The 11,008-nt window shown below is 38.6% G+C and overlaps 2 protein-coding genes across 3 annotated transcripts in view; both read left to right on the forward strand.

Moving 5' to 3' along the window:
* Positions 1–4,909, forward strand: part of mrps21 (mitochondrial ribosomal protein S21) — a 5,054-nt gene extending 145 nt beyond the window's left edge. Inside the window, exon 2 of the mRNA XM_074686027.1 lies at positions 1,890–4,909. Coding sequence (XP_074542128.1) covers positions 1,890–2,070 — 181 coding nt within the window. The 3' untranslated portion in view covers positions 2,071–4,909. The remainder of the gene's footprint in view (positions 1–1,889) is intronic.
* Positions 4,910–5,411: 502 nt separating this feature from the next.
* On the forward strand, positions 5,412–10,652 carry ciarta (circadian associated repressor of transcription a). Of its 2 annotated transcripts, none has more exons than XM_074686504.1 (6): positions 5,412–5,674; positions 7,097–7,444; positions 7,549–7,624; positions 7,747–7,825; positions 7,930–8,083; positions 8,352–10,652. In XM_074686504.1, exons 2-6 carry the CDS (start codon positions 7,097–7,099, stop codon positions 8,715–8,717), a joined length of 1,023 nt encoding a protein of 340 aa, XP_074542605.1. In that variant the 5' UTR covers positions 5,412–5,674; the 3' UTR covers positions 8,718–10,652. The 2 variants fall into 2 exon arrangements, with proteins under 2 accessions (XP_074542605.1, XP_074542606.1); XM_074686505.1 differs by lacking the exon at positions 5,412–5,674 and having other exon boundaries at positions 7,138–7,228; positions 7,308–7,444; positions 8,352–10,651.
* The last annotated feature ends 356 nt before the right edge of the window (positions 10,653–11,008 follow it).

The raw sequence follows: 11,008 nt of genomic DNA on the forward strand, positions 1-11,008 counted from the left end.
CATTAACTTAATATGAGATATACGACTTTCTTGATGTTATCAGTAGAACGATGAGCTAACTACGGCTACGTTGACGTTAGCTTGCGTTAGCTTTCCGCTCAATGTCAGTTGAGTGCTGCGACTGCGCAGTGGTGCACTGCTGAAGACGAGGGGGAAACTACAGCAATTCTTATTTCGCGTAGTTGTATCGTGCCTGCTCATCAGCTGATCAAAAGTTGAAGACCAAAGTTTTGAAATGTCAAAATCTTCGCAGAAATATGTCCTTGGTTTTTTTTTTTTAATTAAATTTCTCATTCACATTTTAATGACTTCCTGATAGCAAAGACCAAACGGCTCTCTCTTAAGTAGTGTCAGGATTATTGAGCTGCACAAGCAAGACCTTTCACAACGCGCCATTGCAGTAAAACAATTTCTTTTTCATTTCTTAAAAGATCCTAAGGGTTAAGGGTCAATAAAGTCAAGTGGTAGACTCATAAAAATCCCACCTGCGCTGAGCTAGTGGATCCAATAAACTGTCTTTAAAGACTGGCCATTTCTTGACCCAAATTAAAGCCGTTGCTGCTGCTTTCTGCAGCGTATTAACCGACAGCATCATAATGTCATCATCTGAAAGATTGGTAAGAGACAGATAAGATTTGGTTAAGAGGCGAACAGCCTGTATGTTTAAATGCTGTTTTCAATAGATTGCCTACAAAAATCAGCTTAACACCGGCTCACTTGTACAAAATGCTAGTTCTTGTATTTTTTTTCCCCTGATTTGTCCAGGAGTGTTTTGTTAACTTTATAGTTTATGAATAAATTTTCAAAGCTATATAAGCCAAAAGAAGTATGATTAAGTGTTCCAAACTTTTTTTTTCCCCACATTCAGTTCTCCGTAACGCTACCTTGTCTACCTTTTTATCCAGATCTATCCTGAACTGACTTTTTTGTTCTTCAGTTTGTGTTGAAGCATTTTGACTATTTTATTTATTATTTTGTTAGTTTACAGAAATTTTGCTGGATTATTTTGATTGTAAGTTTGCTGAAAATTATATTCTAAAACCTTCTTGCTGATTATATAACTTGTGCTACTAATATGCAGACTTATTCCATTTGTGCGTATATGAGCATATCTTTGGCTGGAATTTGCGACAGTCGCGTATTTTAATAACAATTTAGGGATGCATGATATTATCAGCACAATATCAGTATCAGCTGATAAAAATTTAAAAACACGTTTATCGGTATCGGCAGATATGAACATTTCTGCCGATAGGCACAGACGATAAGGTGCTATTCAGTTAGGATTATTATTATTTTTCATCTGAAAAATAAGCTCCTTAAATAAAATGTAGCACTTCATTTATTTGCACAGCAGAGCTCTGTGTCTGTCACCAGGTTGTTACAGTAGCTCTAAAATAATCAAATGCAACTTGGTTATATTTAAAAATGCATTGTACATTTAAAGTTCATGTGATCCAAAGAAATTGTTTTTCTGTATTTCAATACTGTATGTCTTGAGTTTGAAAAAATAATACATTTCTTATTTATGGTAAAATCAAATGTTTTTTGTCTTGTTTTATGTGTGTTTCTTAAACAAATAAGACCGTCACAATTAGAGTAACACCTAAATTCCAGTACAGGGTAGACTTAGCTTTCTTTACAGTAAAAAAAACAAACAAACTTGTGATTATCAGTATCGGTATCGGCCAAAAGGGGTTTCGATATATCGGCATATTGGATATCGGCAAAAATCCAATATCATGCATCCCTATAACAATTAATAGGTTATGTGATATAAATGACTTGTTAGAAATACTGAAGTTCGGACTGTCAACTCTTAACCAAGAATTGGTGATTTTTTTGTAATTTATATTAACTGAATGAACGTTTTTCTCTTCTTACTCCAGGGTCCTGTCTCAGGATGGGATCATCGAAACAGTGAAGCGCAGACGTTACTTTGAGAAGCCGTGCCGAGAGCGTCAGCGGAAGAACTTTGAGAACTGTAAACGGATCTACCACATGGATATGGCCAGAAAAATAGCCTTTATTTCGAGGACGAACAGAGAGGATCCCTGGCTTGGTAACTAGCCAGTGTGCAGTCTGATGAAATGGGGAAATATTAGACTGGTTGAGACAGGGCCAGCAAAATGGAAGAAACAATCAAGATCAACATCATGTGACATCTACGTGGATTCTGAGAAATTTTAAGAGAAGAGGCTCTCAAGTCATGTTGTTTCAAGAGAGAAAATGTGCATCATTTTTATGACAACTCTGGACATTTTTTTTTATTCCATGAGAAGATTACTGCCTTTTCATGGAAGATATTCATACACACTTTTGTTGTGATCAGCAGATTAATAGTTACTTGTTGAGAATAAATGTTAAGAGAATGTCTAAAGAACTTGCATCTTGTTGACTTGTAAAGTAAATTTAGGGCATTCAAAGCAGTGAATGTTTTTTTAATTGGTGTTTGAGCTCAGCAGCAGCTCTCCATTCATACATTCAGGGTCACTGCATCACAGTATGCCATTACTGTCCACTTATGCTGTCATTTCCCTCCTGCAGTTTTCCATAAGTTAGATACCTCGACCTTGCTGCACATCTGTCAGACCTATAGCTCCACCACAGGGAGTGTCTAAGTGCTCTCAAGTTAAACATAACACCAGACTGAGGTCATCAGGTCATGTTGACAGTCTGTCCTGTGGCTTGTAAGGGAAGAGAAATGAGTATGGTTATTTAACACCAGAGGTCACTGTCAGCCTGTGTTTGGAGGGTCAGTCACTCACTTGGAAAATAAATTATTTTAGGCTGTTGTTTCAACAGATCAGATAACTGAAATTGAACATTTCTTTGTAGTAAATGCTGTTTTTAAAAATCTACCCACTTTTCTGTTAGAGGTTTTTGTTAAAACTACTTTTTTTCCTCAAGAAGTAGTCTGTAGTTTAAGGCGTCTGTGGTCTGTGCCACAAACTTTGTGTCCCTTTGTGTGGTTGCATATAACTAAGACTTGAAGAATAGATGAGCATTCTATGAAATTACGCTATAGGGTAGTTAATGTACAAATATCGGTATCAGTAATACCCAGCATGGGAGCACAGAGGGTTTTAGTCTGGTGTACTTGCACTGTGTTTGTGACACCCAGTGTCTGTGTGCAGGAAGCTAATGATGAAATAAGCAAACAGTCTCCAAAATGAACCGTCTCACACACTCTGCCTCTCTTTTCTTCTCGCCAACAAATGCCAGCAGGAAGGTTTGCCAAAAGGAAAACATTAGTTCTCTTTATCTGGCCACCATCACATGAAAACCTGACTACCCTTGTTTTGAGTCATCACAGCTCTTCAATAAAGTACTCATACATATCCAACAGCTTTAACTAATGTGACAAATAGCATTTTATTAGCATAGTATTTACCACAACTGCTTCCATGGATTCTGGATTAGTTCATCATATAATTTATTGAATAGTGATGGTGTCTCAATAGATGCATTAAAAGAAGTAGCATTCATACATCTGTCCTCAGATGACCCAAGTAGTTTCCTCTTTTTGGAACAATAAGTGCAAATAAGCACAACACTCATACACTCTTGCATTACATAAGTGCACTCGCATATTTATAAAGGAAGGAGGCAGATCAGGTTTCTGTCAGCTATCTTCCTTTTTGATAATAGATCAGTATCTATCATGTGCGCCTAGTGCTTGTCTCTAGTTTGTATTGTACGTGCTGTGACTTGGAGAAGACATTACTCAGCTTTTGGCATCAAGTGTACCTCTCCTGCATAATGCTGACAGAGAGGCTGTGTTTTCGGCCTCTTAGCTGTTTTTTCTAGTCTGGTATTTGGATATTGGACATTTTTTCAGACATTAGGATTTACTGACATACTGATTTTTATCATAAATCAAAGTTTGTGCCATGTAATCCAGGCTCTAATAAAAAAGCTTAAATATCTAAGAGATGATATCTTCAACATTGTACCATGAGGAGGACTTGGATAAAGCTCAGCTAAACTCCTAATTTGAAAGCTGTCTCACGTGCAGGGAGGTATCTACGACACTACATGGACATAAAATAACCAGCTTGCAGATGTTGCAGTTTTATAGTTTTATTCATAAAACCACTGGTTAGCTGATAATCATACTTGCTGAATCCTTGTTTCATTTAAACAATAACAACTAAGAGTCAGCATACACACTCAGAAGCATGTATCACCTTTATATAGTAATTTGTTTTCCGATAATAGCACATTTCACCACTACACTGTTGTTTGTACTATAATTAGCCTCAAGTTTCACACTAGACTCCAAAATTATTTGACCAGCTGGCTGAAACAGCCTCTCTCCCTCACGCTCAACCTAGTGGCTTTATTAATGTGTTTAACATAATGCATACATATTGATACTGGCTTTGACATTATCCTTAATATCCCCTCTTTGTTATCTGGAAAAAACCCATTCTTTTCAACAGCCCTCTAAGCTTATCAATAGCTGACAAATCCTCCTGCAAATAACAGCATCCTATTTGACATGGGCCAATAGAAGTCACTCTTCACTATAGAGCAATCTCATTATGTAACTTTGTTACACTGGGTCCAGAGCTGCCTGTCTATAGCCCTATAGGACTATGCTGTCATGTTTCATAACCTGGCCTATTGACTATTTTCACTCCATAATGAACACACACACACACACTGAAATGCAAAGTCTTGTTTACCTTAATTTGCTGGCCATGCACATGACACATGTAACTTTTGTCACTGTTCACCTGACAGTTGAAAAAACGTTTCTTTCTTGGTTCTTTTACTGGGCTCATCACATATAAGCTCTTTCTCAAATGGTTGTAATGTCAGAGGAATTTCCATGTGTCTAGGAGATTTACTTGGACATTTTGAATTGTTGTTATGTGTAAAAAAAAAATAATACTAAAAAAGATTATGTCTTGGGGACTGCATATTTCTTATTAGAATTCAAACTTGTAAATTGGCGTTTTTTTTGACACACATATCTGCTGTAATGTGCATTATACTGAAATATATTCTGTGTGTATGCATTCTCTCATGTTTTGGAGGAAGACAGAGACTTAAAACTGTGGTAAACAGACAAGCAGGGGCTCAAAAGTTGTAGCCACACTTCAAATGCCGCCATTTGGGCCCGTAATGCTCTCATAAGCACAGTCTCTTACAAAACAGGACAAATGTGTCCTAATTTACATACAAAAATTTTCAGCACATGCAAGACGCCGCGTGCTGTTCCTTTCCCTCTCCACACACAGCCATACCATTTACACGTGCTGCTGTCGCAGGTAAGGAGGGAGCAACGGTTTTACCAGCCAATAGGCGCCGAGAACGCTGATGATTGGTCCAGACTACTGACCAATGAGCAGCGAGTACATTCCCCTCCAACCAACCGCAGATCAGGAGCGTTCCAGCACGTGTCGGAGTGAGTGTCGTACTTTTTGAACAGGTTGTACGCAAACGAAACACGAGCAGAGAGAGAAACGACACAGAGGCCTGAGTGCTAACGGGATAACAGGCGAAACCGCAGCGTCTACACATCTGTGGTCAGAGAGGGACGTAAGCAGACCAACTCTTCGGATTTTTACTCGTACATCGTACATGACGCAGCGCAACCTGACTCTTTGAAGCGTCGTTGTTTTGTTTACAGTCCTTATAATTACCACTCTTCCTAAACTACAAGGTAAGAGCACTCTTATTACACTTTCCCTGCTCTTGGTTAAGTTTTTCAAAGTCTTCAGTGACAGTAACAAGTGATCTCGTATGTAATCAAACTACTTGGCATATTTAGCCAGAGCATAGTGTTAATATTCATTATCAGGCAAATTTGTTCATGCACCAGCTAGGTGGCATAATAAGAGAAAAATATATTCTGGTTCCAAAATAACTACAAACGTCATTTCACTATCAAATCTGGATAAATTGATACGAAGATAAGTACAGCTAGCTTCATTTGACTACACAAACAAAACGTGAAGCAAAGCATTTATACTTAGGCTTCAGTCCACTTGGTAAATATATCTTCACCATCATAATTATATATATATAAATATACATATTTGAATATTTACCCGTATGTTATAAATCTGTGCACATTTCATAATACTATAGTGTTTCTTTACACATTTCTTGTAGTTGGATAGTCCTGTGCATATTTTTGTTCTTATGTTACACTTTTTGTTTTAGTCTATTTTATATATTCTTTTTGTAAAACAAATGATCTCATTTTCACTTTTCACTTTGTTGCTGTAATACTGTGAAATTCCATGCTAGGACAAATAAATGAATATCTTATTCTATCTTATCTCATCTAAAACTCGTGCTAGCAAAACACTCATTCATTATAATGGCAGCACTGGTACCAATACATGACCAGCCCTGATCAGAACAGCAGTTAAAGGATTTGTTATTTATGTTGAAGTCATAAGAGGTAACTGTGGCTGTACACACATCTGTCCTTAGATGACCCAAGTGGCTGTCTCTGTCTGGAGAAATGAATGCACCACACACACCTCACACACACTCACTCTCCCTTGCATTACCTAAGTTGACTTGCATATTCATAGAGGAGGAGGGAGGTGGCAGATCGTGTCCTTGTTTGCTTTTTTCCCTGTGTAATAATAGATCGACATCTATCATGTGTCTAGGGATTGTCTTGTTTATATTGACTTGCTGGGACTTGGTGAAGACGTTACTCATAGTTTTTGGCATTGGGTGCTCTTTTAATTCGTTCTGGATGACAGTGACAAAGGGGCTGTGTTTTCGTTATCTTGGCTGGTTTTTGAGTCTGGTACTCAAATAGTTTAGGTTTATTTGCGCACTCTGTTCTGAAGTAAGGGTTGACAGACTTCTTCATGTTATTGCCAATATCCTTAAATAGTTATCCGTTAAGATGGTGTCACATAGCACTTGATATGCTGCAAAAAGAAAAATCCACCGTCAGGAGCAAAAATCTAAGTAAAGCAATGTGAATGCTTTACTTAGTGCAATATAGAGGCATTCATTGATGTAAATATATAACCTTTCTAGATATATTTTGCTCTTCGCCAGTGACTGTCCTTATTAAATTCTGTTTGGACTTTGTTCCTTCTCTCTGTCTCCACAGATGAACTCACTTGGCTGTTCTTCCAAATGGCCGTCATATGACTCGCTCCCCTCCACTTCGAGCTTCCTCCACAGTGAGAGCGAGCAGACCGAGGACGAGGCCGACGTCCTCTCAGAGGGAGAGGGGGACAGCGTAAGAGCAAGAAAGTCACTCTCAGGCGTCGAAAAAGTCACACTATGTCGAGGTTACCTTGGTTTCCCTGCTCATTCAGAACTCTTGAGGTCAAGAGGTGATCAATCTGAACTCTGCGGTGACAAAACCAAACACCCCAGCCCTGCTTCGTCTCTTGGAGTTATGACGTTAGGCTCGTCTTCGGCGACACCAGGGGACCTGGCCTTTGCACAGAAAGTGAGCATGCCCAAATAGATTCCTATGGGTTACTGTTTTTCAGAGAAAAACCACATTGAAAGTCACTATCAGAGTTTAATCGGCCTGTCTTCTTATTTCCTCAGTGTGCAGACCTCCGCAGGTATATCCGTCCTTTGCTTGAGCTTCTGCACGGACTTAAGGCTGGTCGATTTGATAAAGGTTTGTATGAACATTTCACTCTGTGGGCATCTATTCCCAGGTTCTAGTGCATCATATCCTATGTTCACTGCTATAGTGTCTATTTGTCTTTGAACTTGATTGATGGACTTTTATTTTGACAGGTTTATCCAGCTTCCAGCAGAGTGTTGCCATGGACAGATTGCAGAAGATTCTTGGAATACTCCAGAGGCCTGAAATGGGGTAAGATTGTAACAGATGAACAGCCTGTCATCGAGTTGGGGATACTGTGAGCGTCATCAGAGTCTGTCAGTCTGATTGATGTCCTGTTTCTTTCCTCTCTGCAGTGAGAAACACCTCCAAAACCTGCTGCAGATAGAGATGATGCTCAAAATCTGGTTCCCTCATGTGGCGTTTCAGTCCACTCATACACCAGCCCAGACAACCACTCCAAGACTCCCACCACACTGGCGCAAGAGTCAGCTCCACATGCCTGTCAAAGTGAGCTTTGTGCTTAATGTTAGCTTTGTTACCATGTGATGGAGTTTAGAAAGAGTGCACCAATCAAACCAGAGATGCAAAATTACATTTCACGTTGTTTCTTGAAAAATATACTTTTAAAATTTGTGATAAGACCTATGTTCATATGTTCCATAAAAACATAATGCTGTTGAGGAAAACATATCCAAGAATGTTTACTAGAGAGTTAGATGTGTTAAGTCCTTGGTTGTTCATGTTTTTTATTTTTGGTTTGCCTTTTCCACTCCAGAAGAGAAAACTGAGCTGGACAGACTCTGACCACCCTGGTACCGTCCTAACCAAGCACAAGCACCAAAGATACGTTAGGCAAGAAAGCTGCCAAGCTGTGAACCCACTCCACGTCATTTCCACATACCTACCTGGATCATCTATGAGCAAGAAGCCCCCAGCAGCAGAAGAAACATTAGAAACGGCTGGTAGCAGACACGGAATCACACACTGGAGCACTTTCAAAAGGAGGTTGTATTTAAGGAGCAAGAGAGAAAACGAGAACCTGAAAAGGCCAGAGGCTTCTCTTCACTCCCCTTGTGGCAGCCCTGCTGCACAGGACAGTTCAGTGTCCTCGAGCAACATTTCTCCTTCTGACTCACCATAGCTGGCTTGAGCAGACAATGCTAACACACGGAAATGCTACAGCGTGCCGGCAAAGTTACTGCAGAGGGCACGCGCGGTTGCATAAGCATAAAGCTCTTGACTGAGTCGGGCTGTGTTGGCTGCACAGCATGAAGAAGCAGAAGAGGAGGAGGAGAAACACACTGAGACATTTGTTCGCCCTCTAACTAACAAGTGTTTGTTTTCATTACACCAGATTATTGCACTACATTGGGAATAGTTTTCTTAAAGAGCATCACTGTTGTACACTTTGACTTTGACAACATTAGAAGATGTTAGAAACATCGAATGCATTAAGGCCATTACAACCTTCCTCCCCCAAAACAATACTAACAATAAATAATATATTACTTAAATAAGAAAAGATGGGATTTCAACAGTTTGAAATATAACTACTACATTCATGAGCACATCCATTGTTTATTTATTGCACCAGTTATTATTGTGCGAGAGGTGGGGTATATTCTGGACAGGTTGCCAGCCAATCACAGGGCCAACATTTAGAGGCACACAAACATTCATGCACACAATCACAACTATGAACAATTTAGGGTGACCAATCTACCCGGTGAGCATGTTTCAGACTGTGGGAAGAAGACAGAGCAACCAGAGAAAGCCCACACATGCAGGGGGAGAACTTCAGAAGTCCAGGAAGGATCCTACCCCGACCTTTGAACCACTTCACCGACTAAATCATGATTACAAATGACTAAGTGTTGTCAAGTAATCTAACAGATGTTGTTGAAATGGACACAATGTGCCAAACAAAACTGTTTTACATTATCACGAGCACCTTATTTCTCAGTCACTACTTTTTTTATGTTGTGGCTTTACACATATCCTTTTTTCTATGTGATTAATTGATGCAGTTTCCTTTGTTGTGAAAAAAGCTGTGCATAGTACTACAACTTAATTATGGCTCTTCAGGCTTCATGCCACTTAGTAGCCAGTGAGCAAACTTTTTTGGCAGCAAGATATTAACACAATTTACTAAAAACTTTATTTTTTTTAATCATTGGCATGATATTTTTGATGCTGTGTACAGTGTTAACCTGCACTTTGAATGACATGACGGGGAAATGTTACATGTTTTTTAAACATGAGAGTCATATTTATTTGAGATCATTTTAAAGGATTCAGTGCTTGAAAACCTGGATTCTATCTGCAGACGGGTGCAAAAAAGAAAAAGGATCTTTTATGCACCTGAATCAGAGGCATATTTTTTATGTATCTTGGTCTCTTGGAGTCCTTCTTTAAAGGCATCAAAAAAAATGTGATTTGTTGCCAGGTTTACTGTTTTTATAAAGAGTCTGTATTGCGAAGTGTTGTTACAATGGTAGGAGCAGCCTCTGTGTCTCATTTCTATCACTGTCATACTGTGTCACTCAAAATGCTCCATTATTTATAATGTGAAAAGCAATATCATGCAGGTGAATGCAAACAAAACTGTTTTCTTCCCTGAACATCCTTTCAATTTGATTTTTACCACGATGTTTCAGTTTATTGAATCAGATATCATTCATGTTGAATGCTGTTTCATCTCTGGTTTGTCACCAGTCAGCCTTACTTCAAAAGGTAATCCTGATATGCCTGAAATGACATCATCAGTCAAACAAAAAGGTATTATTTAACATGAGAAAATTATCTTCTCCATATGTCATTTCAAACCAAAATGTGCTGTTGGGACAATGGTGTAATCTAGTGTTGTTTTGGGAGTGATATACATCATTAGTACAGGTTTTTGCTGTGCTGGGTTACACAAGAGCTCAAAATAGAAAAACTTTTTGTACATCTGCATTTTTCTTGTTATAAAGTTTCTTTTGTCAAATCTCATTTTTGTGTTTCTTCTGCTGACAAGCTCATTGTAAGTGATTAGAGGATAGAGGATCATTTTTATAAATTGAGAAAATTGTGTGGGTCATCATTTATGATGAAATACACTGAAATTCAAAACTAATGTGTTGTTGGTCACTTTAATTTATTTTACTTCTTTGGGTCTCATCATTCACAGTTAATATCCATGTTATCCATCCACATGTCACAAAAAGAGTTGAAATACCCGACCTTCATGGCAGCAGTTGGAGCTCTTTCTGGCTAGTTTTTACAATAGGAAGCAGTTTGGTAAAACATGATTACAGTTTGACATGGCATAAACACGAGTCAAAAATTATTGCAAACTTGTTGCACTTGACTTTAATTAATTGATTATAGCTAACATCTTTTCAATTTAGCAAATTCAAGTGATTGAGTTATACATCAATGCAAGTATCACAT

The sequence above is a fragment of the Halichoeres trimaculatus genome, unplaced genomic scaffold, assembly GCF_033239565.1.
Source record: "Halichoeres trimaculatus isolate MK-OKI-2021-1 unplaced genomic scaffold, fHalTri1.1 fHalTri1_scaffold_14, whole genome shotgun sequence".
NCBI lineage: Eukaryota > Metazoa > Chordata > Actinopteri > Labriformes > Labridae > Halichoeres > Halichoeres trimaculatus.

Bases quoted from the DNA above. Each gene is read 5' to 3' on its own strand.
- ciarta (XM_074686504.1), top strand. From the start codon at position 7,097: ATGAACTCACTTGGCTGTTCTTCCAAATGGCCGTCATATGACTCGCTC. The intron at 7,445-7,548 runs GTGAGCATGCCC...TTATTTCCTCAG, and splicing joins ACCTGGCCTTTGCACAGAAA to TGTGCAGACCTCCGCAGGTA. The intron at 7,625-7,746 runs GTTTGTATGAAC...TTATTTTGACAG, and splicing joins GGCTGGTCGATTTGATAAAG to GTTTATCCAGCTTCCAGCAG.